This window comes from Trichechus manatus, unplaced genomic scaffold, assembly GCF_000243295.1.
Source record: "Trichechus manatus latirostris isolate Lorelei unplaced genomic scaffold, TriManLat1.0 scaffold00054, whole genome shotgun sequence".
Lineage (NCBI taxonomy): Eukaryota > Metazoa > Chordata > Mammalia > Sirenia > Trichechidae > Trichechus > Trichechus manatus.
Window position 1 is genome coordinate 12690414 of NW_004443990.1, and position 22413 is coordinate 12712826.

At 53.9% G+C, this 22413-nt stretch overlaps 1 protein-coding gene and 1 pseudogene across 2 annotated transcripts; both read right to left on the reverse strand.

Annotated features, from left to right (window-relative positions):
* Positions 1–9237: 9237 nt before the first annotated feature.
* SGCA (sarcoglycan alpha) lies at positions 9238–19755 on the reverse strand. 2 transcript variants are annotated; one of them, XM_004377942.2, is made up of 9 exons: positions 19677–19755; positions 18732–18851; positions 18462–18616; positions 17505–17577; positions 16906–17104; positions 16221–16383; positions 14682–14890; positions 14401–14427; positions 9238–9439 (listed from the first exon to the last, which is right to left on the reverse strand). In XM_004377942.2, the coding sequence occupies exons 1-9, from the start codon at positions 19711–19713 to the stop codon at positions 9259–9261; spliced, it is 1164 nt and encodes a 387-aa protein (XP_004377999.1). In that variant the 5' UTR covers positions 19714–19755; the 3' UTR covers positions 9238–9258. The 2 variants fall into 2 exon arrangements, with proteins under 2 accessions (XP_004377999.1, XP_004378000.1); XM_004377943.2 differs by lacking the exons at positions 14682–14890; positions 16221–16383.
* On the reverse strand, positions 18055–18154 carry LOC111820887 (uncharacterized; annotated as a pseudogene).
* Positions 19756–22413: the final 2658 nt, after the last annotated feature.

The window sequence follows — 22413 nt, forward strand, 5'->3', positions numbered from 1 at the left end:
CTTGCTTGAAGACCCATGTGGGGGTAAGTCCTTTTCTGCCCCTTGGGCTTATGATACCCCAACTTTGCCCTTTCTGCTCCTTTCTCCATCCCCCCTTGGGGCTTCCCCTCCACTGCTCCCCAAATCTAAGTCTCCCCAAAAGACACAGGAAATCATGCATTGTCTGCCCAGCAACCAAAGACAATGCTGAAACATCCAAGTGGCTCCTATGCCCCCAGTCCACTCCCTCTCACCCAGCACCCCCAAACCCTGGGGGACCTGGGATTCTCAGACTGCCAAAGAAGCTTTGCCATCTGGCACCCCGGTGGCCCCTGAAACACACCCCTCTTTGTTTTTGAGGGGGGTGTGCCGGGGGAGCTCCTGGCCTCCCACCAGGTTTGGAGGCGAGTCAGGCACCACAGGCGGAAACATCGGATTTGGGGCAAACTTGTCAGTCCCCGTGCAGCAGGGCTGGGTCAGAGATTGTTCTGTTCCTTGTGTAATTGTGTTGCTGAAAGACTACCTCGTTCTTGTCTTTATTGTGTCAACCGGGGCAACTGCGTGGGGGCAAGGATGGAAGGGGCTCCCCGTTTTCTATCAAAGGTGCTACATCTATGTGAGGGGCGGGTGGGGAGGGAATCACTGGTGCTATAGAAGTTGAGACGCCCCCCAGACCAGCAAATGTTCCTTTTTGTTCAAATTCTTTTTTTATTCTTTGTTTTTACTTTTTTTTTTTTTTTTTTTGGTGGATGGGAACTCATGTGAATTTTCTAAAGGTGCTATTTAACACGGGGGAGAGAGTGCTGCAGGCTCCAGCCAGCACCCGCTCACTTTCCACCCTCTCTTCTCCTGTCTCTCCTCGCCCCATCCTCTCTTTTCTAGAACCTTCTCTCCTGCAGCTTCATCCCATCCCCACCAGCTGTCTCTCACTCTTCTGTGTCCTCTCTCTCTCGCTGGGTTTCAGAGCACGACTTTCCAAAGCACAAAGCAGTTTTTCCCCCTAGGGGTGGGAGGAAGCAAGAGACTCTGTACCTATTTTGTATGTGTATAATAATTTGAGATGTTTTTAATTATTTTGATTGCTGGAATAAAGCATGTGGAAATGACCCAAACATATCTGCAGTGGCCTCCTAATTTCCTTCCTTGGAGTCTGGGAGGGGGAGGCATGGGGAGGGGGCTTTGGGGTGGGTGGGCTCACCTTTTTCTTGCCCTTAGCCAGCCCCTCGTCCTCCTCCCCTTCTCTTCCAGTTCCCTCGCTAGCCCCTCCCGCTTCCACTTGCCTTTCTTATGCCTTAACCCTTTTTCTTTCCTCTTTTATTTTTCTCTCTTGCAACCCTTGCGTTTCTTCTGTATAATGCCCAGACAACCCACACATGGACAGCAGCATACACGTGCGTGCATGCGCGTGCTCACACACACACACACACACACACACACACACACACACACACGCACGCACACTTTCCTTCAGGTTCATGCCCAGACCTCATGCCGGCCACTTGCCTCCCATCTGAGCTGTCAACTGTCCCTGCGCACTCCCCTGCTGTGGCACCCTGGAGGGTTGAGGGCTGTGGGTGGGGAGATACAGAAGTAGGATGTGGTTGGAATTGAAAGGACTCCCTGGGGTAGGGAAGACTCTGCTGATGGGGCACTGGAAGGTCCCCACCGGGTGAAGAAGGTGGAACTGGCCAGGAGTACCAGGGAGTCCCTCAGCAAGGCCTCTCCCCTCCCTGGACCTGGGGTTGGCGTACTGGGCAAACACACAGGATCATCTGGCCTCTCCTTCCCCCTCCACCTCTCTAAGCACCAGCTAACCAGCGACAAACCCTGCAGCATGAGGGGGTCTGCTGAGCCTGCTGTGGCTGCAGGGAGACCAGAAGGAAGAAACACTTCCTGCTGGCTCCTGTTTCTGGGCTTCCGGGGAAAGAGGGTAGCCTGGTCCCTGAGAGAGCGGCCTGGGAGAGCTGCAGTCAAGGCATGTACAGGATGCGATCAGGAAGGATGGGTACCCCAGCCCTCTGATCATATACTGAGTCCTTCTTAGCCTTCTAAATCCCCAGAACACAAGACCCCCGGGTGTGGGGTGGCCTGGGGAGGTAATTTTATCCAGTCCCTGACTCCTGCCCAGTCCTCATCCTTTATTTTTTACAAAGTGCTTTCTTCCCCTCTCTCCTCCTCCCTCCCTTCCCTTTTCTCCCACCATCTGCCTGCTCCTCCTTCCCTGCCTGCTGGAGAACCTGAGGACCCCAAAGGGAAGGTGGCTTGTCAGTGCCCCAATCTCAAGGAATGGGGACAGCAGTGTGTGGGAAGTGAAAGGACAGAGGAGAGGACCCAGACAGCCAGAAGCCTGGAGCAGACCAGGTGCCCAGATACCCAGAGGCAGGGAGAAGATGCCAGCTGTCTACCCCTCTCACTGAAGGTCTCAGGGCCTGACCTCAAAGGAAAGAAATGTAGTGTCCCTCCCTCGGGTCTACAGAGCGGTGGACAAGTCTACAGACGCTAATCCATGGACGTTATGAAGTATTCATGGCTATTCATTATGGCCTTTCATAATTCCCCATTAGCACTTCTACCACAATTGGGACTGTAGAAAAGGAAGTAGTCTAGAGAGGATAAGAAATTATGACATGTAGATGAAGGTTTATTCACATGCAAATCACCCAAAGCTGTGTGGTGCCCACTAATTGATTGATCAATCCTTGATTATTGGTCATGCCTGACACAGCGCCCAGGTAACTTCCATCTACCCTGGACCAGGACCCCTGGGATTCTTGGCTGTCCTGGCCTCATGCTCATCTCTTCCCACAGAGGATCCAGAAGCATCCTGAGCCTAGCGGCTACCCACCTTTCCCCCTCCCTTATCTACACCTGTCCCACCAGCGAAAGAGGGTAACCGACACTCCTGCATATGCACCACACTTCCCCACTTCTAGGCCTTTCTTTATGTCTCTTCTTCTGCCTGGAATGATATCCCTAATCTCTCTTTACCCAACCCTCCACCCTCTAGGCCATGCTCAAATGACTCATTCTCCCCCCACTCCCCTACCCAACCCAGGCTGAGCTTGAGTTTCCAAAGCACTTCATGTCTACAAAATCTGTCTCAGCCTGTATCTTAGAGATTGTTGCCATTTTTGCGGTGTCATGTTTTCACTGTGTTATTCTCACCAGGCCAAACAGAGTTCAGAGGACAAAGGCATATCCTGGTGAGACTAAAGAGAGACAGCACAAGCTAGAGTGGAGGTCCTTGTAGTGTGAAGCTGTGTGCCTTTGTGCACAGGTTTGAGCGAGTGTAAGAGGACGAGCAAGTGAAAACAAGTCTGAGTTGAGAGCAAACAGGGTGGAAGTCTCTAGGCAAATGCTCTCCAATAGGCTCTCTGCAAGGATGAAAGTTCTATATCTGTGCTGCCCAAGACGTAGCCACTAGCCACATGCAGCCACTGAGCATTTGAAATGTGGTTAGTATGACTGAGGAGCTCAATTTTTAATTTTCACTGATTTTAATGTGGCTAGTGACTACCATGTTGGACAGCACAGTTCTCCGCAAAGGGGGGATATGTCTCTTGCTACATATGTACAAATCTGCACGTGGGTGCACGAGCGTGTGTGCATGTGTGTGTGAGTGTGTATGTGCACGCACGTATGGGGACACATGAGGTGAGCACCGTGTGTCAGGGCTGTGGTGATGGCAGCTCATGGGCAGGCCTTGTGTGGCTGTGCCCGGCTGTACATCTCCCTGTCAGCGTCACGTGGTGTGGGGCCTGGTATGTGGTTTGAGTGTGTGTTCAGGACAGGACGGGAAGGGCACAAAGGGGCCATTGTACCACATTCGCAGCTCAAACCCTCCTTTCTGCTGACATCACAGCTGCCCTAAATATAGCTGTTCAGACTGGCTCCCCCAGACCCTCACTGCCCCTTGAATGGTGGCATAGTGCCTGCTGTTCCCAGCACTGCTCTGTGGGATTCATCTTTGTGTTCTCCCTAAAGAGATGGACCATGTTCCCGTGGCTGATATTTCAGTCAAATCCAGATGGAAAATTCTAGAAAAGGAGGGGGCTTCGCATGGATTTTTAATTTTTGCTACTGTCCCAGAATCCTGGGCCCCTTTTGTGACCTGAGGCCATCTCCTGGCAGGATTTTCTATGACTGAAATATGGTGGATTTCCCCCCTTTTCTTTTCAGCTTCTTAACCCTCAGCTTCCCAGATGCCTCCAAGACTTGCCTAGATGAAGCTGGGTAAGATTGAGGAGGGGGAGAGGTGGACAGAGGGCTTCCTAACTTGGGGTGAGAAGGGAAGAGGGGACTGTGTATATAACAGGAATGAGTGTGAAGCCGCATGTGAGAGAATGTGTGGCTGTTCACAAAGCCAGCACCCACATGAAGAGGTCTAGGCCATGCATGTGAGTGTGTGAGGCTATGTGAGCATGTGAGGCTATGTGAGTATGTGAAGTGTGTGAGTGAGGCTGTGTGAGAGTGAGGCTATGTGAATGTGTGAGGCTGTGTGAGTGTGTGAGGCTGTGTGAGTGTGTTAGGCTGTGTGAGCGTGTGAGCGTGTGAGGCTGTGTGAGTGTGTGAGGCTGTGTGAGTGTGTGAGACTGTGTGAGTGTGTTAGGCTGTGTGAGCATGTGAGTGTGTGAGGCTGTGTGAGCGTGTGAGGCTGTGTGAATGTGTGAGGCTGTGTGAGTGTGTGAGGCTGTGTGAGTGAGGTGTGTGAGCATGTGAAGTTATATGAGTGTGTGAGGATGTGTGAGTGACACTGTATGAGTGTGCGAGGCTTTGTGAAAGAATGAGGCTGTGTGAGTGTGTGAAGTTATATGAGTTTGTGAGGCTGTGTGAGTGAGGCTGTATGAGTGTGAGAGGCTTTGTGAATAAGCGAGGCTGTGTGAGTGAGGTGTGTGAGCGTGTGAGATTGTGTGAGTATGTGAGGCTGTGTGAGCATGTGAAGCTGTGTAAGTGAGTGAGGTGGGTCCCACCAAATGGCCCCTGTGTGGGCTTCTAGGTGGGTGCTTGTATGGATGAAAGCGTGTCTCTCTCTGCACACCCACTCACCTATGAACAAATGTTCAAGGGGCCCTACACATGTGATTGTGGACTTGTCGGGGGGTGGGGATTTGTATACGATGGGGCAGTTTCCCCACACCTACGGCAGCCGAAAGACAACAGTGGACTGCGAGGAGGTGTGGGTCCAGGTATTGGGGATATGTGTGTGCACATGCATGAAAGAGGGAATGGGAGGTCTAGATGAGCAAGTGAGAATGAGTGGGGATGGAGAGCTGGAAGAGAGTGGGAAAATCTGAAAGAAGAAGCTTGGTGAGGGAGGGGACCACTGTTCTAAAGTCCCTGGGTGAGTGGGAGCCCTGGTGCTGGTGAGAGGCTATGTCCGTGGCCCCTTCCTCTCTGTGCTCCAGAGGGTTTCACAGTCAGACAGAGAGCACGTTAACAGGCAGGGAGGCAGAACCCTAGAAGAAGGAGTCCACACCCTTGGAAGAAGGGCAGCCCTTGCCTAGGAGGATAATTTGACCTTTATACACATGGAGATTCCAACACTTCGCAGAAGATGCACAAAACAAGACCTGGAGGGAGGTGAGTTTGGTGCACAAGGTGCTGAAGGATGAGAACCATGGTGGGGTTTAAAGCTGAGGCCACACTTTCAAGTTCCAGGTAATTCACTGTGTGGGCCAACCCCTTCTGCTCCCCAAACCTACGGAGAGCTCTGATGCCCACCCAGAGGCCTGGTGTGAGCAGGTTTTCTACAGAAAGTAAGGAAAGGGGTGTGTTCTGAGTTTGAACTCATCTGGGGTCAAAAAAAAGTAACAGCCATGAAACCAGCAGCGCCCGATGCAACTAAAATGTGAGCCACAAATCTAAGTTTTCATTTTCTAGTGGCCACACTAAAATAAAATTAAAAAGAAATGGATGAAATTAATTTTCATGCTGTCTTTTATTTAGAGTCCCTGGGTGGCATAAGGTTAACATGATCAGCTGCTAATCAAAAGCCCACCCAGAGGTCCCTCGGAAGAAAGTCCTGGTGATCTACTTCCAGAAAATCAGTCATTGAAAACCTTACGAAGCACAATTCTACTCTGACACACATGGGGTCACCACGAGTCGAAATCGATGCATCAGCCACCACCACCAACATCCCAAACTATTATTATTTCATCATTACACTTACAGCACATCTCCATTTGGACTACTCATGTGGCGGTCCTACCACACTGGATGGGGGAGCATTAGGCAGCAGATCAGCACCAAGGATGGTGCATATTTTAGCCTCCGTCCCAGATTCACAGGGAGAGATTGGACTTTTCACAGGCATAGGATGGAAATGAAGCCAAGTTTATCTGGATCTTAGGGGGCAGGGAGACTCCACGGACTTCTGGCTTTGGTGTGATTTGTGAGTGCTTACATGTAATAATATTTCTATTCCTGGGAGCTACTTGTTCGATTATCACAAATTCTCACTACACCCTCCAGGCACTTCTTCTGCTTTTCATTTGATCACTGGTCTCCCTCTTAGCGGGGTAAGCCAGCTGTTGTGTGGCAGAGCCATGATTGCACTCTGCTCTGTCTGAGTCCAAACCCCAACACACTCAGGTGTGTTGGCCCCGAGGGAGTTCTCTGTGAAATGGTGCGTGCGCTTTGCCCTGTGGGAAGTTTCATGAAGAAGGGAGAAGGGTCCATCTGGGGGCTGAGGGCAGCTTTAGGTGGTGTCCTGCATCTGCAGGTCTGGCTGAGATCATCCCAGAAGTGTCCGGAGAGTCATGCCACTCATAAGGACTTGTTTAGCATGAAGATGGAGGCCACACACTGGGCCATGGGGGCAGTGCCCGGCTGTGGGCTGGAGGGTGGAGCAGAGTGTGAGAGTGAGTCTCAGGGTGGAGGTGGATGTTGTCCTGGGGCTGTTGGTGGGAGGGGGTAAGGCGGGGACAGGATGGTTGCCACTATTTGTCCTCGGTTGTTGGCATGTCGGGGGTCGGGGGGACATTGACTGCTGGGTGGAATCTCACCCATCAGAGTGAGGGGCTAAGTGCCCAGTGAGCAAAGGGGTGCTGAGTATCTGTGCCTTTCTTTGCGTGACTGCCAGGGAGACGGGGACATGTGCGTGTGTGCCTAGGCACAGCTCCGTGTCTCTGCAGTCACGCCATCCTCCCACTACTTGTCTGGGCCACTTCCTCCCAGGCCAGCAGCCAGGCTACCATGTGCTCCTTGGAGCTGAGCAGGAAGGCGCTGCCAAGTCCCCAAGGCCGGAGCTGGCCTCGAACTTTCCCATTCCTGGCCAGCATAGGAAGAGCATGTAGGGGGCCCGGGAACTGCCTGGCTACGGGAAGCAGGAGCACAGAGGCGGAGGGAGAGGGCAGTCCCCTGTTTTAGGGGGCTGGGGTCAAAGAGGAGCCACCTGGATAGCAGCAGCTTAGACACTTCCATCTGCACCAACTCTGTGCACCTTCTGCTTTCATTCTGATGATGGGCCCATGGGGACGGAGGAAATAGTAAAGGAGAAGTCAGTGGTAACCTTTTGTCAAAGAAACCGTTTGGTTGGGGGGCTGGGCACTGACCCCATAAACCTTTGTTGAGCACATACACCATGCCTCCACCTGCCTCAGCAAGTGCTTTTGGCATTAATGTTTGATTGATTGATTAGTGGGGTGGGATGCCCAGCAGGGAGGGGGAGGACAAGATGATAATGGTAGAAGCTGAGGCAGTGGCCTTGCTCATCCCCTAGCCCAGGGAGGGGGAGCCTCCTGAAGAACTCTGAGCAAACCCAGCAAAATGGCATCAGCCATGAATTTGTCTGAACAGCTTTCCTGAGTGCCTACTCTGTGCAGCACTGCGCCCCCTGTGGGCAGACAGAAACCCTGCCCTCCAGGAGCTTCTGTCCCAGTGAGTGAGGAGGGCTGGGAAAGGCCGGACAGCGTGGGGCTGGGAGAGGGCACTGCTTTGCATGGGGTGGTCAGGGTAGGCCTCTCTGAGGAGATGTCATTGGGCAGAGACTGGAACGACTACAGTGAGCGGGAGTTGTGAGGATATCCACTGTCCCTCCTTATCTAGTCCTGGCCTGTCCGTGAACTGAAGGTGTAAAATGTGAGGTTGGGTGTGGCCTCCAGGTGGCAGTGGGCAGGGACAGAGCTGGCCTGCTTTGGCTGTAGCCACTTGGGAGCAAGCTCAGGTCTCTTCATGGTCAGCTGAGCTCTCCAGGGCTCCAAGGGTTTTAGGGACAAACCGGCAATATTCAGCCCAACAAGGGATCTAGGCTCTGTGGTGTCCTCTGCACCTCTGCCCCGTCCCTGGAGGACCCCACCAGGACGGGGGCTGTTGGTTCTGGGTCATTCAGGGTCCTGCAGCCAGCCCTCACTCTCTCTCTCTGTATCTAGATTGGTTTCCCTCCCAACAGGATGTACAAAGGGGCTCTCTCTCAAGGGGATCCTGACAGGCTCATCAACTGTCAACTAATTCTCCAGACAAGAAACAGCCTGATCCCCTGCTTCCAGAACCCCTCAACCTTCCAGAAGGCAGTGTGGAGGCAGACACGCCAGGTTTGAATCCAGGCTCTGCCACTTAGCTTGGGTAAGTTACTTACTCTCCCTAGGCCTCAGTTTCCTTACCTGTAAAATGGGGATAATGAGCTAGTAAGCCTTCGCTATCCATTTCCTGTGAATCCAGGGTCACCTATAGCAGCTCCTTTCCCTTTCTTCTGTAGAGCATTTGAGAAAACAGCAAAATACCAAGAGTCCAAAGGGCAGGGTGGCATTCCCTGGCTGCCTCTGGAGACTCCCAGGAGATAGAAAGGGAAACGAGAAGGCAGTGAAGGCTGGGGAGGAGGCAGCTGAGAAGACACTGGCAGAGACAGAGGAGCAGAGCAGTAGGTATTTATTCGGTGGTCCTGACTCCAGACAGCCTCTCCCACCCCACCCCCATCTCTCTGTTTGTTCTGCACCTGGGCCCGGTCCGGGCCAGGGGCTGGAATCAGCAGGTGGGACATGACCGTGGCTGCTCTCTGTGTGGGAAGAGAAGGGAAGATGAGGCCAGGGCTGGAAACGGACAGCAGGAGAAAGAGAGAGTGGGCGCTGTGAGGGCTAGGCCCTGGCTCTCCTGCCTTCCCCACCCTGACCTCTGACCCCGAGTGCTTGAGGGCATGGCACTGACACTGCTGAGCTCAGAGGCAGGCAGGTCTGTGCCTCTCCCCCTGGGCCTCCGCCATACTTCACCATCTGCCCCAACTACTTTGTTCCCAGTAAGAGGAGGCTGGCACTGCCCAGTTGAACCCACCTGGCCGGGCCCTCAGTGCTGGTCCAGGATGAGGGGCACCTGGGCGCTGTCCACACGGGGAGGCAGCCGTTCGCCCGTGCGCACGTTGAACATGGGCAGGGTGGAGAGTGGCCGGGGCACCTCGCGGCTGGCTGCCATCTGCCGCAGCTCCTCCGTGTTCCCGCGGATGGTGCCATGGTGGACCATCTGGATGCTGGGGGCAGGCAGGGCCAGCGGAGATGTCAGCTCTGGCAGCTTTGCACAGTGGCCTGGGAGTCAGCTTCTCTGACCCCCACGCCCCGCCAGCCTCATCAATGGTGAGGGGAGTGATTCACCAGGCCAGCCTTGTCTGGCGCCCCCTTGGACTCGCACCCGGGGACAACTGCCTCCCTCTAACCCCACCTCACTACACCTCTGGGGCCCAGCCTAGCGCTGCCTCTGAGCCACCCTGCAGTCTTCCCCACCCATTATGTGGGGGAGACTCAAACATACCACGGGTAGGGATGGGACAAACCAAAAGCTCTCTGTTGCTAGCTCAGTGCCCAGTGATTGAGGCACAGACTCTGGGGGAGGCAGCCTGGATTCAGAGCTGCGTGCCTTTGCTTAACCAATCCGTGCCTCAGTTTCCTCAGCTGTAAAATGAGGATGATAACAGTGCCCAACCCGTAGGATTGTTGTGGGGGCTTAAATGAGAAAATGCAGGCTCAGGTTGTAGAACAGTGCCTAGCAAGTGGTGAGTTCTCAGGAGATTCTAAGACACGAATTGATATCACGGTGGATATATGTCCCCACATCTGAGTTTGCAGTTTGTGTTTGATGTTCTGACAACCCTCTGGGCCCCCTTGAGCACTCAGCTCCCTCCCCCATGCTTTCTCCAACCTCCGGGCACCCTTCCCCCCATCTCTGTGTTGGTGTAGCAACCTCGCCTTCTCCTTCACCTTTTCACACTTCTTATCCTTTGCTCAAGCTGCTCCCCTTCCAGGAACACTCTCTCCCATCTCCTGCCAGGCCTTGACCATCTCCCTTTGGCTCCTCAGGCCTGTCTTCCACTCCCTTCGAACCCCCTCTCAGTCCCGCCCAGGCTGCCCCTGACACTGACCTTCCACCTTGCTCCAGCCGCAGTCTGGTCTCCCTGTCTTTGTTTCAGACCATGGCTCCTTGAGGGCCGGGACCAGCCTCAATGGGCTGGAAATCCCAGCAGGACTGAGTGGAGTGACTGCCACACCCATCAGAAAGTCCTTCCTGAAGTCTAGTTCCAGTTTTCCTCAGAATCCTTAACCCCATTCTCATTTGATATTCTCATGGGCTTGCTTTCTACTATTGTTGAGCCAGCTCTAGATCTTTCTGAGAGGCAGGGTAGCAAAGTGGTTAAGCAGGAGGACTTGCTTTGGGCTTGAATCTGGATTCCACTGTTTATTGGCTGTGTGACCTTTGGCAAATTACTTAACCTCTCTGTATCTCAGTTTTCTCAGCTGTAATACAGTTGTTGTATGAATTAAATAGTTAATATAGGAAAAGCACTTATAATATCTCTGGGTCAGCATGCAGCAAGGTAGCTATTATTATAGGGAGACTACAGTTGCTATTATTATCATCATCACTGGTGTTAGTTTTTTACAGCAAGCTCACCCAGTGAACTTGGCCTTCAGTGGAGGATGTTTTCAAGCCCCTTTACACAAACCCACCGACACTTGTGGGCCCAGCCTGGAGAGTTTCCTAGACTACCATGTTGCCAGGTCAGACAGACAATGGAACAGGGACTTTTCATTAGAAGCAATAAGAATTGGTTTTCTTGGAGGGGTGGGTGTCCCAGGCAAAGCTGAAGCAACCTCACTTGCCCCTGGATTACTGATCAGATGAGGAAGGGGAGAGATCCCCAGCCATGCCCAAGGCTCAATTAGTAGACGCAGACTCCAGCTAGAGCCTGAGAGGTTTGACTGTAAGAAGGACTTACTAGTCTCGCACCAAATAGACCACACTCCTCCTGGGGAGAGTGGGACCAAGTCCTGTCTAGCCTGCAGGAGGTGGAGTCACCATCTAAGTCTGGGGGAGGGTCAAGATGAGCTCTCAAGTCTGGAATTTGGCAATCGAGTTCTCCAAAACACAGTTTTCCATTCCCGGGCAAGGGGAGACTGAGGGGGAAGGGAGAGCAAGAAGTGTGTGGACACCAAGAGCAAGGCAGCCAGGCAGGTAATGCCCCCTGGTGGAGGAAGGGCCTTTAAGAGCCCCCCTCCCGGCCCTCCAGCCACATCTGGGTCTCATTACTTTGGCAACTCAGAGAGATGGAAAAAAGTTCTGCGATGGTTTTCTAGAGCAGAAGCAGAAGCAGAAGCCAGAGCCCGGTGCCTCCGCCGACGATCCTTCCACATCAGCACTTGGGCAGACAAACGGGCAGGCATTCCTACAAACACACATACACAAACACACACACACACACACACACACACCACTGTGGGTGTGGCTACTAGACCAGCCGGGAGGCCCCAAGGCCTACCCCACCACCAACACATGGGCCCCTTACACCCTGCCACTGACACCCAGACCCACAGTTGAGGGTCATGGGGGTTGGGGGACTTTGTGACAAATAAAATCTGATATAAATGGAAAACAGGGAGCAGAATCATAACTTACGGATAATCTGAAAAATGGCAGACACTGAACAAGGGAAAAAACAGGATTTTGTAGAACTTAATCAACACAAAACCCAAACTGACAAGGGCTAATACCACACACGGTAAAATTTGTTATTGATTCAAAATTGATGGAGGAAGCAAATTTTCCTGAGAAGACTCGAGTCTACAAAACCGACCCAGGAAAGCTGGACGTGGTGGAAATACTGATCACAAGAGAATATCCACAATGGCAGATCTAACTGATCAAATTTGGCACAGGCCCCAAAAATAATGAGGAATAAAATCCTCTGGGTAAAATTTACATAGAAAATCATTGCTCCCATTGTGGAAAAATATTCTATAAAATAAAAATGAAAGCAAACAAAAAAAAAGTGAAGACTTTAACTGTTTTGTATAGCAAGTTGATGGAGGAACTAAATTTAGTTAAACAGGTCAAGGAATTCTGTATCTATTCTCTCTGGAAAATACATTCTCCAGAAAAATTCAAAACCTGTTGCTGTCAAAGTTGATTCCGACTCAAGGTGACCCCATATGTTACAGAGTAGAACTGCTCCATAGCATTTTCTTGGCTGTAACTGTTATGGAAGCAGACAGCCAGGCCTTTCTTCCAACGTGCTGCTGGGTGGATTCGAACCACCAACCTTTAGGTTGGTAGTCGAGCACAAACCACTTGCCCACCCAGGGACCTGAAAATTCGCAAATGCTGATATCATTCTGATTTTTAAAATGCTTGTATTCCTCAGCCCAGAGACTCAAACATTCAGTGGGTCAAGATGGTGGTGTCAAGATGATGGTTTAAAACTAGGGGCTCAGAACACCCTGAGATGGGATCCCTCACTGCACATATGTGCATTCACAGGTGTGCAAACTCTGTGTGGATCTATGTATCTGGGTCCAGCCATCCTACCCCTCCTCCCCAGGACCTGCCCACGCGACCTGGCACTGCCCACCTGCCCCTGCTACGAGGGAACAATGGGGCCACTGTGACCCCCGCAGGATTCTGGTAGCCTCACAATATCCCCCTGAGGTCACCACAGAGACAAGCTTACTGCCCCCTGTACCCTCGGCACAAGTTGGCTGAGGCCAGCCGTGGGTGATCATCCTTGCTCCTCTCTGACCACCCAGGGGAAACCTCGGGCCAGAGCCCTACAAGGAAGGCTCTGAGGGAACCAGGAACCGGGACACACCTCACCCACCCACCGAGGAGCAACCCAGTGGAGACTTCTGGCTGCCACCCTGGAGGTCCTCGCACCCAGCTCCCTTCACCTACCCCAGGGAGAGATGCAGAAAGACACCTCGCCACTGCCGTCAACTGTGCCCTTGGCCTCCAACCCTGCCCTTGGAGGAGGCCGGCTGCCCAGTACGTCCGGTATCCCTAACAAGAGTGAGACTGGGCACCGCGCCTTTCCCAAACCCCACCGGAGGCCCAGCATGTCCCGGGTGATCCTGGAGGCTGTGGCTGACAAGGGGGCGCGCCACCGCGTGTCCCTGCCCACCCTGAAGAAGGCTGTCACCGCCATGGGCTACAACATGGCCCGAAACGCTTGGCGCTTCAAGCGGGTGCTCAAGGGGCTGGTGGACAAGGGCATGCTCAAGCAGGTGACAGGCAAGGGGCTCTCCGGCTCCTTCCGCATTGGCAAGAAGCAGGCCTCCAAGTCCAAGCCCAAGCTCAAGAGGAGGCAGCCACTGCGACGGCAGCGGCCTGGGCATCGGCAGCCTGGGCATTGGCGGCCTGGGCATCAGCGGCCTAGGCTGCGCAAACCTAGGCAGCACCGATCACCGTTGGGCTCCAGACAGGGGCACAAGTGCATCCGAAGGGTGGCCAGATGCCGTGGCAATTAACGAGGCAGGCGGGCAGGTGGGCAGGGGTGCCAGGCCCGCTACAGGCTCAGTCCAGTGCGAATAAAAGGAGCCTAAATGATTTCAGACTCACCTCCTGGAATATTTGGGGCACAGGGTAGTGGGAGAGGAAGAAGAGTGGAGTGCAGAGGAAGGGTAAGGCCATGGGTGGGGAAACCTAGGGCAAATTAAGGGTGAGACAGATTTGGGAAGGGCTGACGAAATGGCAAACATCCATAGACATCAGCTAGTCCCATCACCTCATCTTACAGGTGGAGAAACTTAGGCCCAGAAAGGAAGTGTGCTTGGCGGGAGTCAAAGTAATTATGTGGCAGAGCTAGCCTGGAACCCAGGAGTCTGACTCGTATTGAAGTGTGTGTGTGTGTGCGTGTGTGTGTGTGTGTGTGTGTGTGTGCTGGGAGCTTCTTAAGTTGGTTCTCAAACCCTTTCCCCCAGGTTGGCAGCAAACCCCTGAAGCCCTGTCCCACATGAGACTCTTCCATTTATTCTAGAAAATAAGGCAAGGCCAGGATGGGTCAGACCCAGCATCCAGTCAGTCCTGGCTGAAGGCTCAGAGATCAAGGGTGGCCCCAGCATCCCAGAGTAACAAAAGCGAGACTAGTTCTGGTTTGTCTCTGCTGCTTAGGGGGCTGGAGGGTCCAGCACAAGTCTCCCACCCAGCCCCCCACTCTCCCCTACTCACTCAGAGGTGACCAGGTCTCTCTTCAGCCTGTGGAAAAGCAAAGGGAGAGGGTTAGCCAGCCCTGGGCTTTGCCCCCTTGTGCCCCAGGGGCTCGGGTATATGTGGAGGGGCTCATTTGCACGCTGACGTCTCCTGGTATTCAGAGGACTCAGAGCTCTCCTCTTCTGGTCAAGGACCCCACTCCCTGAGGGGTCTGGGTTCCCACGGAACACAAGGACCACAGGGGTCCGCGGATGTGCGTGCCAGGCTCAGCGCCCCCCCGCCCCTCCCCCAACACTCACCGTCCCTCCCGCCGGCAGCACATGACATAGGCCAGCAGCAGAGTGAGCAGCAAGGCCACCAGCAGGGGCACCAGAAGGGTGACCAGTGCATCGGTCAGGAAGTCTCGGGCTGTGGCCTCAGTGGGTGGGCAGAAGAATGGGTCATGCTCCAGGATCCCATCGCCTGGGGTAGGCATCTCATCCACGGGCTCTGGCACTGACTTGTCTACCTGCTTGAGGAACCCAGGGCTGACCACGAGTGGCTGGTAGGACACAGAGGCCCCCCAGGGGACAGGGCAGGGCCCCTCCTACCTGCCTTCCCCAGCGTGTGTGACCTAGAAAGACACGCACTGAACTAGCAGGCGGGAGAGACAAGTTCTAGGAGAAGCAGGATAGTATAATGGTTAGAGCAGAGCCCTAGTGTCAGATTGCCTGGGTTCAATCTTGACTCGGACAAGTGCTTAGCTAGGTTTGCTCACCTCTAGGAACCTCGGTTTCCTCATCTGTAAACTTGGAATGGCAATAGTGGCACCTATCTGCTAGGGTGGTTGTGAGGGTAATACACGTGATTGCCATGTCTAGCATATAGCAAGCGCTCAGGAATGTTGCCCACAGCCAGTCCCTCCTTACTCTGTCAGTCAGTTTTCAGGAAAAGAGTTCACCAGCAATTCCCAGCCAGGAAGTCAGGGTCTCCAGGCCCTAGACTGTTGCTGTGTGCTGTTGAGTCGATGCCAAATCATAGCAACCCCATGTGATAGAATAGAACTGTCCCATAGGGTTTTCTTGCTGTAATCTGTACAAATGCAGATTGCCAGGTCTTTCTCTCCCCGAGGCATTCAGTGAGTGGGTTCGAACCACCAACCTTTTGGTTAGCAGCCAAGCACTTAAACATTGTTCCAACAGATACCTCTGCTCCGTATCCCAAACAGCAAGGGCAACTGTCTTTGGTTTATACAAAATGGGGATGAGAGTTATTTGCTCCTTACCCTGGTGGCGCAGTGATTAAGCTCTTGGCTGCTAACCAAAAGGGTTGGCAGTTTGAACCTACCAGACGCTCCGTGGGAGAAAGATGTGACATTCTGCTTCCGTAAGGATTTACAGCCTCGGAAATCCTACGGGACAGTTCTACTCTGTCTTTTAGGGTCGCTAATCCGACTCAACGGCCTGTTTTGTTTTTATCACAGGCAGGTTTCCGAGGTCACACCTTCAAGGGACGCAGACTGAGCTGTCACACAGAGGCGCTTGGTGGGGAAAGAGTTTGTGACCGCCCTGTGGGGAGTGACTGATGGCTGTAGCCTTTGGTCTGGACCGGTATGCGACTCCCAGAGTTGGAGGCTGCATCTGGATTGTGGACTCTGTCGGCCTCTTGTGGGAGGAGGTAGAACTTCAAGATGTGTGTGCGCACGCGCCTGCGTGTGTGTATCTAAAGCTGAGATCACAGACTGGTAATCAGAGAAAGAGACAGGCACTGAGAGACTGGGGTGGGAAGAAGCGGGAGGGCGAGGTCTGTGTTGGGGATCATGCTCCACCTCTACCCCTGGAGCCAGGGGCCCTCCTCACCAGAGACACATTGCACCAGGCAACACGAAAGTTGGGTGCCAAGGTGTCATAGCAGGACAGAAGTGGAGGCTGGCCCTGGGCACAGCGGGCCTGGCTGTCGGGGGATGCCACCATCTTCAGGCAGGTGGAGAAGGGTGAGGCAGAGCCCACCTTGACGTATACCCTGTACCCAGATAGAAGCTGCTGTTAGTAACGTGGGGGAGGGGTTGCCCAGCCCTGGAGATGTGGGGGTTACAGGGCTCACCCTGAGACGGGGGTTATGGTCAGAGTGCACAGAGCATGCTATACTTCCAGGGAGCCTTGACCCTCCAGGACTGTTCTTAGATGGATGGATCCTCTGTGTCCTCATGAGGCACCAGGAAGTGCAGAGTCTGGGGTTACTAGCGTTTGGGCCAAGGAAGCCAAGAGGGAGATGAAGGGGTGGCTGGAGGGGACACAGTGGTGTGAAGCTGGGAGGTACAGATGGGCCGGGTGAGGATACTGGAGGGTAGGTAAGCCCCACCTGGCACTGTGGTTAAGATCAGTGGTTTGAACCCACCAGCTGTTGTGCAGGAGAACGACTCAATAGCAGTGGGTTTGGTTTTGGTTTGGTAATTAAGGAGACCCCTGTGCTAAGCCCACAACCCAGGTGATAGGCAAGCTGTCTCCTCCTTTTACAGGAAGGCTTCCTGGGTTGCACACCTACCCTTCCTTGCGGCCCTCAATGGGAAGGGGCACACGGCCCCCGCGGTCCAAGGCAGAGGTGATGTTGATGAGCTGGAGCTCCCCTGGCTCCCAGAGCCCCCCCAGGGCTGTGAGGAAGCGGCCGGCAGGCATCGAGGGCAGCATCTCCTCCACGTCATGGCTCTGCACCAGGAACTCAGCCTGGTGCGGCAGCAGGGGGCCTGGGAGGGCCAAGTGGGTACTTCAGACTGCACCCAGCCCCCAGCTCTGCCCCCCAGCCTCACTGCAAGCTCGTCACTGCCTCCCCTCACACCCCTTCCTGCCTCCCCTTCCCCCTACCCAACACCCTACACATCACAGGCCCAGCAGCCTCCACTACTTGCCCAAGGCCACACAGTCTGTCAGCAGAGAAGCCAATAATAGAATGCCAGAGTCTGGAATCTCACACAGGGCTCATCCCTTAAAAACCTTTCAGATGTCACCTCCTCCCTCAGAGTCCCCACTTTCCAGGATGCCCTGCTCTCCACTACTCTCCAAGCTTCTCCCTTCCACTATGCCCTTTAGCCTCCACCTTCGGAAGATCCTCACTGGTGGGATGGGGTGGAACAGGGCTAGTAGTACCTTCTGGGTCCCCAATCAACAGCACCAGTCTCTGCCGGGTGGTCTCAAAGCTGTCCCGATTGTAGGCTACAACCTGGGGTGGGGGTGGGGGGTGGGGAGAGAAAGGAGGTGGGATTGGGGAGGAACGTAGAACAGCTGGGGCCTGGCAGGAGAGGACTGGGATACCACACCACATCAGAGGTATGTAAATTATACGTGGAGTTCCTGGGCGGTACAAATGGTTAATAGTTAACCTGTTGGCTGCTAACTGAAAGGTTAGAGGTTCAAGCCCACCCAGAGGTGCCTTGAACGAAAGGCCTGGTGATCTACTTCCAAAAAATCAGCCTTTGAAAACCCCATGGAGCAGTTCTACTCTGACACATCAACTCACCATGAGTGGGAATCTACTCGATAACCAAAAGCCCTTTGCCGTAGAGTCCTACTCATAGCGACCCTATAGGGCAGAGTAGAACTGCCCCATAGGGTTTCCAAGGAGCGGCTGGTTGATTCGAACTGCTTGACCTTTTGGTTAGCAGCCGAGCTCTTTAACCACTACACCACCAAGGCTCCAAAAAATATGGAAGATTTCACAAATTTGCATGTCATCCTTGCTCAGGGGCCATGCTAATTTTCTCTGTATGGTTCCAGATAGCAACTGGTAAAAGATTATATGTAAATGAATGTGAGCAGGGATGGATTAACCTAGGCAAGGTACCCACGGGTTTATATTAAGCAAACTATGCACAGGTTTCCTTGTGCTTACTTACTAATCTATAGTGCGCAGTTTGACATGGGTTTCACCACCCCTTGTGGTATCGTGCACTGCAGATTAGTAAACACAAGTAAGCCGGTGCAGACCTTGCTTACTGGGTAATCTGCCCCTGAATGTAAGCAAACACGAAATCCTCCGAGGCCACAGGGACCACCCCGCGATTTTCTGAGGGGGTGGACACAGCCCACTGGGGTCCCTGCTGGTACCTCGATGACCTGGCGGCTGTGATCTTCTGGGGTGGCTGTGCCATACAGGAAGCCGGGGTGGTGGGGGCTGCGCTGGGTGTAGCGGAGCCACCGGGGCAGGTCTGGGTGTCCCTGGAGGTGGGCATGGTAGGTGATGCGAACAGAGGGTGGGACGGCTGGTGGAAGAGAGGAGAGAGGGTTGGAGGCAGAACTGGAGCCTTCACCAGTCCTGGGCAGGCTTCCTGGTCTCCAGCACAGCCCAGCCCCAGGCGTCCACGCAGGCCTGCTCACCGACATTCTCAGGGAGGCGCAGGAAGGTGGCATGGTCCAAGGTGTGCACAAAGACGCGACCCACGAGCGGGTGGAGGGTGGTCTGCTGGAGCTCCGTGCCCGCCAGCCCTGCCAGGAGACCTGTCGGGCCCCCAGAACCCCACACACAGGTCAGCCTCAGTCCTGGGCCAGGGGATAAGAAGCGCCCCTTCCCCACCAAGCCCCTGGCATCCCCATGTGAGAGGAGGGGGCTCCTTCACTAGCTCCCAGGAGAGGGCGGGGCGGGGCTGAGGTAGGGGACGGCTGGGTTACCCGACTTAATCAGTAACAAGACCCCTTTTGAGACTGACTCCTTCATTTGGATTCATGGGAAGGGGCGCCTACCTTCCCACTGCTCATTTTAGGCCCCTGTTGGGGTCACAGTGGGCAGAGTCTGATGTTTGGCTGGAGGAGCGTGCATGCATGTGTGTTTGGAGACAACAACCCCACCCTGAGTGTCTGGGAGGCCGGGAGGGGAGAGACGGAAGAAGGCACCTTGGAGGGGGAGGGGGGCCATTCTGGACACAGCACACCCCCTTCCTCCCCTAGTGTACTGGGAGGGGCAGGGCCTGGCCTATGGGGCTGAGCACTGGGACCTGCATCAGAAGAGGACCCTGGGGCCCGCCCAGCAGCCCCCACCCTGCTGCCCAGGGCCAAATTTAGCCTGGGCCTAGACAGAAGTGGCAGCGGCCCAGCCAGCCCATTAAAGGGCCCAGGACCCGGAGGGTCCTAGAACACCATCAGCCCTCAGAACTCCCGGTGCCCACACCCCAGTTCCCCGGACCGCTAGGAGCAGACACATGAACACCCCAAAGTCCCTCCAGCCTCTGCCTCACCCATCCTGAAGGACCTCCAAACTTCCATCTCACCAGTCCTCAATGCCACCCCTCGCCCCAGGCCTCTCCCCTGAAGAGGGCCCCAACTTGCCCACAAGGAGAGCAGTCCCGACCAGCGCTGCTGCCATGGCTGCCCCGGCCTAGCTAGGCCCCTGTGAGTGACAGGGACAAGAGCAGGGAAGGGGGGGCGGCAGGGCGGAGGGGGAGGCGTCCGGAGCAGCTGGGTCCTTCCCCATCCCCACGCAGAGCAGGCATTGAATCTGGAGTGGGCACCGTCCTCATGGAACAATGTCCCTCCTGTCATCTTCCACCCGGTGCCCAGAGTATGTTTTTCTAAAACGCCAACCTGGTAACATCAAAAACGAAAAAACCAAACCTGTTGCCATCGAGTCAATTCTGACTCATGGTGACCGTCGCCCCCTTAAAGTGCTAACGGCTGCTATTGCCGAGTTCACCAGCTGCTGATGGCTACTGTTACAGATTGAACTGAGTCCCCCAAAAATATGTCTTGTAGATTGTAACCCCTATACCTGTGGTTATAATCCCATTTGTTATATTAATGAGGCAATATTAGTGTAGGGTGTGCTTAAATCAATCTTTTTTGAGATATAATAGCAGATTAAGCAAACGATCAGAGACGGATGCCATGCCACACAAAGATCACCAAGGAGCCAAGGAACAGAAGCTAAAAAGAGCTGACACAGAGAGAGAAAGCTTCCCCTAGAGCCGGCACCCTGAATTCAGACTTCTAGCTTCCTAAACTATAAGAAAATAAATATCTGCTTGTTAAAGCCCCCCACTTTTAGTATTTCTGCTACAGCAGCACTAGATAGCTAAAACACTAGATAGCTAACCCAAGGCTCTTTTTGTACCTGGCCATCCCATCTTGAATCTTCCACAGTATTCCTCCGGCCACCCCTACGCCCGGGCTGCTGCCCAGCCACATCCTGCTGCTCCCTAACCTGCTGTGTTCTCTCCAGTCTACAGACCTTTGCACAACTTCCCTCTGCCTGGAGTTCCCTTCCTGCCCTCATCCAACCCCCATCCAACCTGCAAACTTCCACGACCCTTTCCAGACTCGGCACAGGTACATGCTCCTCTCTGAAGCCTTTGTAACCGGCAGAGCTGGGTGCCCCTTTAGCTCCTGTGCACATCCCTATTCCAACCCCAACCACGCAGCATTGTGGGAGTTCTGAGCTCTTTGGAGACTAAACCAAAAACCCAAACTGGTTGCCGTATACTAGATTCCATCTCACAGAGACCCCACGTGTTTCAAAATAGAACTGTCCTCCATAGGGTTTTCAGTGGCTATGATCTTTTGGAAGTAGATCACCAGGCCTTTCTTTGGAAGCACTTCTGGGTGGATTGGAATCACCAGCCTTTCAGTTAGTAGCCAAGCACTTAACCATTTGCACCACCCAGGGACTCCCCTTGGAGATTAGGATATTATTAGCTTTGTGTCCCTGGACCTGGTGCAGGGCCTAGCACATAGTAGGTATCGGAGGCTAGGTGACATTTTCCTTAACAGCACACTAAGGTGCCCATTCATTGAGCCTTTATCCCTAGACCAAGCATCCCCAGAGGGTACCCCAGCAAGGACCAGCCAGGTGGATATAGGTGAAGTGAGGAGGTGCCCTCTCTGGCTCACAGGCACAGGGAGCAGTGGCTAAGCACACAGGCTTGGAGGCTGGCAGGCCTGACTGAGTCCCACCAGGACCACTTGCTGGAGGTGTGGCCTGGAGCCAGTCACTCAACCTCTCTTGGCCAGTTTTCACAGCTGCAAACAGGTGAGAAAAATGCTCCCCTCTCAGAGTCACTGTAAGCAATCAACAAAACCATGAATTCAGCACGTGTTTACTGAGCACCTACTATGTGCTGGGCACTGAGGGTACGGTGAGAGATAAACTCCTGTCCAGGCAGAGCCTGACCCTTGACTGCTACTGTGCTGAAGCTTTTACATATGGTTACATATATTAACTCATTCCATCCCCACAGCAGTTCCATGAAGCAGGTATTATCACCCCCATTTTACAGATGAGAAAACAGGCACAGAGGCGTGTGTAACTTATCCAAAGTCACACTTCAGATGAGTTGAATGCTTGTAAGTCACTTTCTATGAATAAAGCCTCAACAGATGACAGCTGTTGATATACTTGCTGGCTGGACACCACTTCCCCTTCCTTCCTGCATCTGGGTCCTGGAGTAAAGGAGAGGGTGCCCTTCTCTTCCAGGGCCTCCCACTCAGAGCAGGCAAAGGGACAACCTTCCCCAAGTGCCCTGAGAGGGAGGCAGGGACTGATCCACGGATGCCCTGTGTCCACACTTCTTGGTGGCTATGTGAGCATCCCTCAAGGGCTACAAGCTGAAGGGTGCTGTCCACCTCAACCCCAAGCAAATGCTCCAGGCAAGGACGTCTGGAACCTGCCTAAGATCAAGCCTCAGGGGAAGGGTACTGGTCTGCACATTGGGGTGACTGGTTGGTAGGTTACATAGTCCTTGTCCTTTCCTCTCTCTCCCCACATGACCATCCCACCTGTCCCTGGGGAGCTACCAAATTCCAGAGTCAGCAGTGTCCACTCAACCTCTCAGGTGGTGTAGTGTTTGCCCCAGAGTCACCTTGGCATCCCTCTGCCTTCTCAGAGAGGGAGGACAAGAGGAAAGAACGTTCTGGAGGCAAAGGAAGAGCTGGAGGGCTCTGGGCCAGCTGCCCAGGCCTCAGCCCCTCGGCTGCTCCATGTGACTCCCCTCCCTCCCCACTGCTGCCTCCCCTGCTATTTTTGGAGCCACCCACTCACACCCTCAGCTGTCTTAAGGTGGCAGTGCCTGTA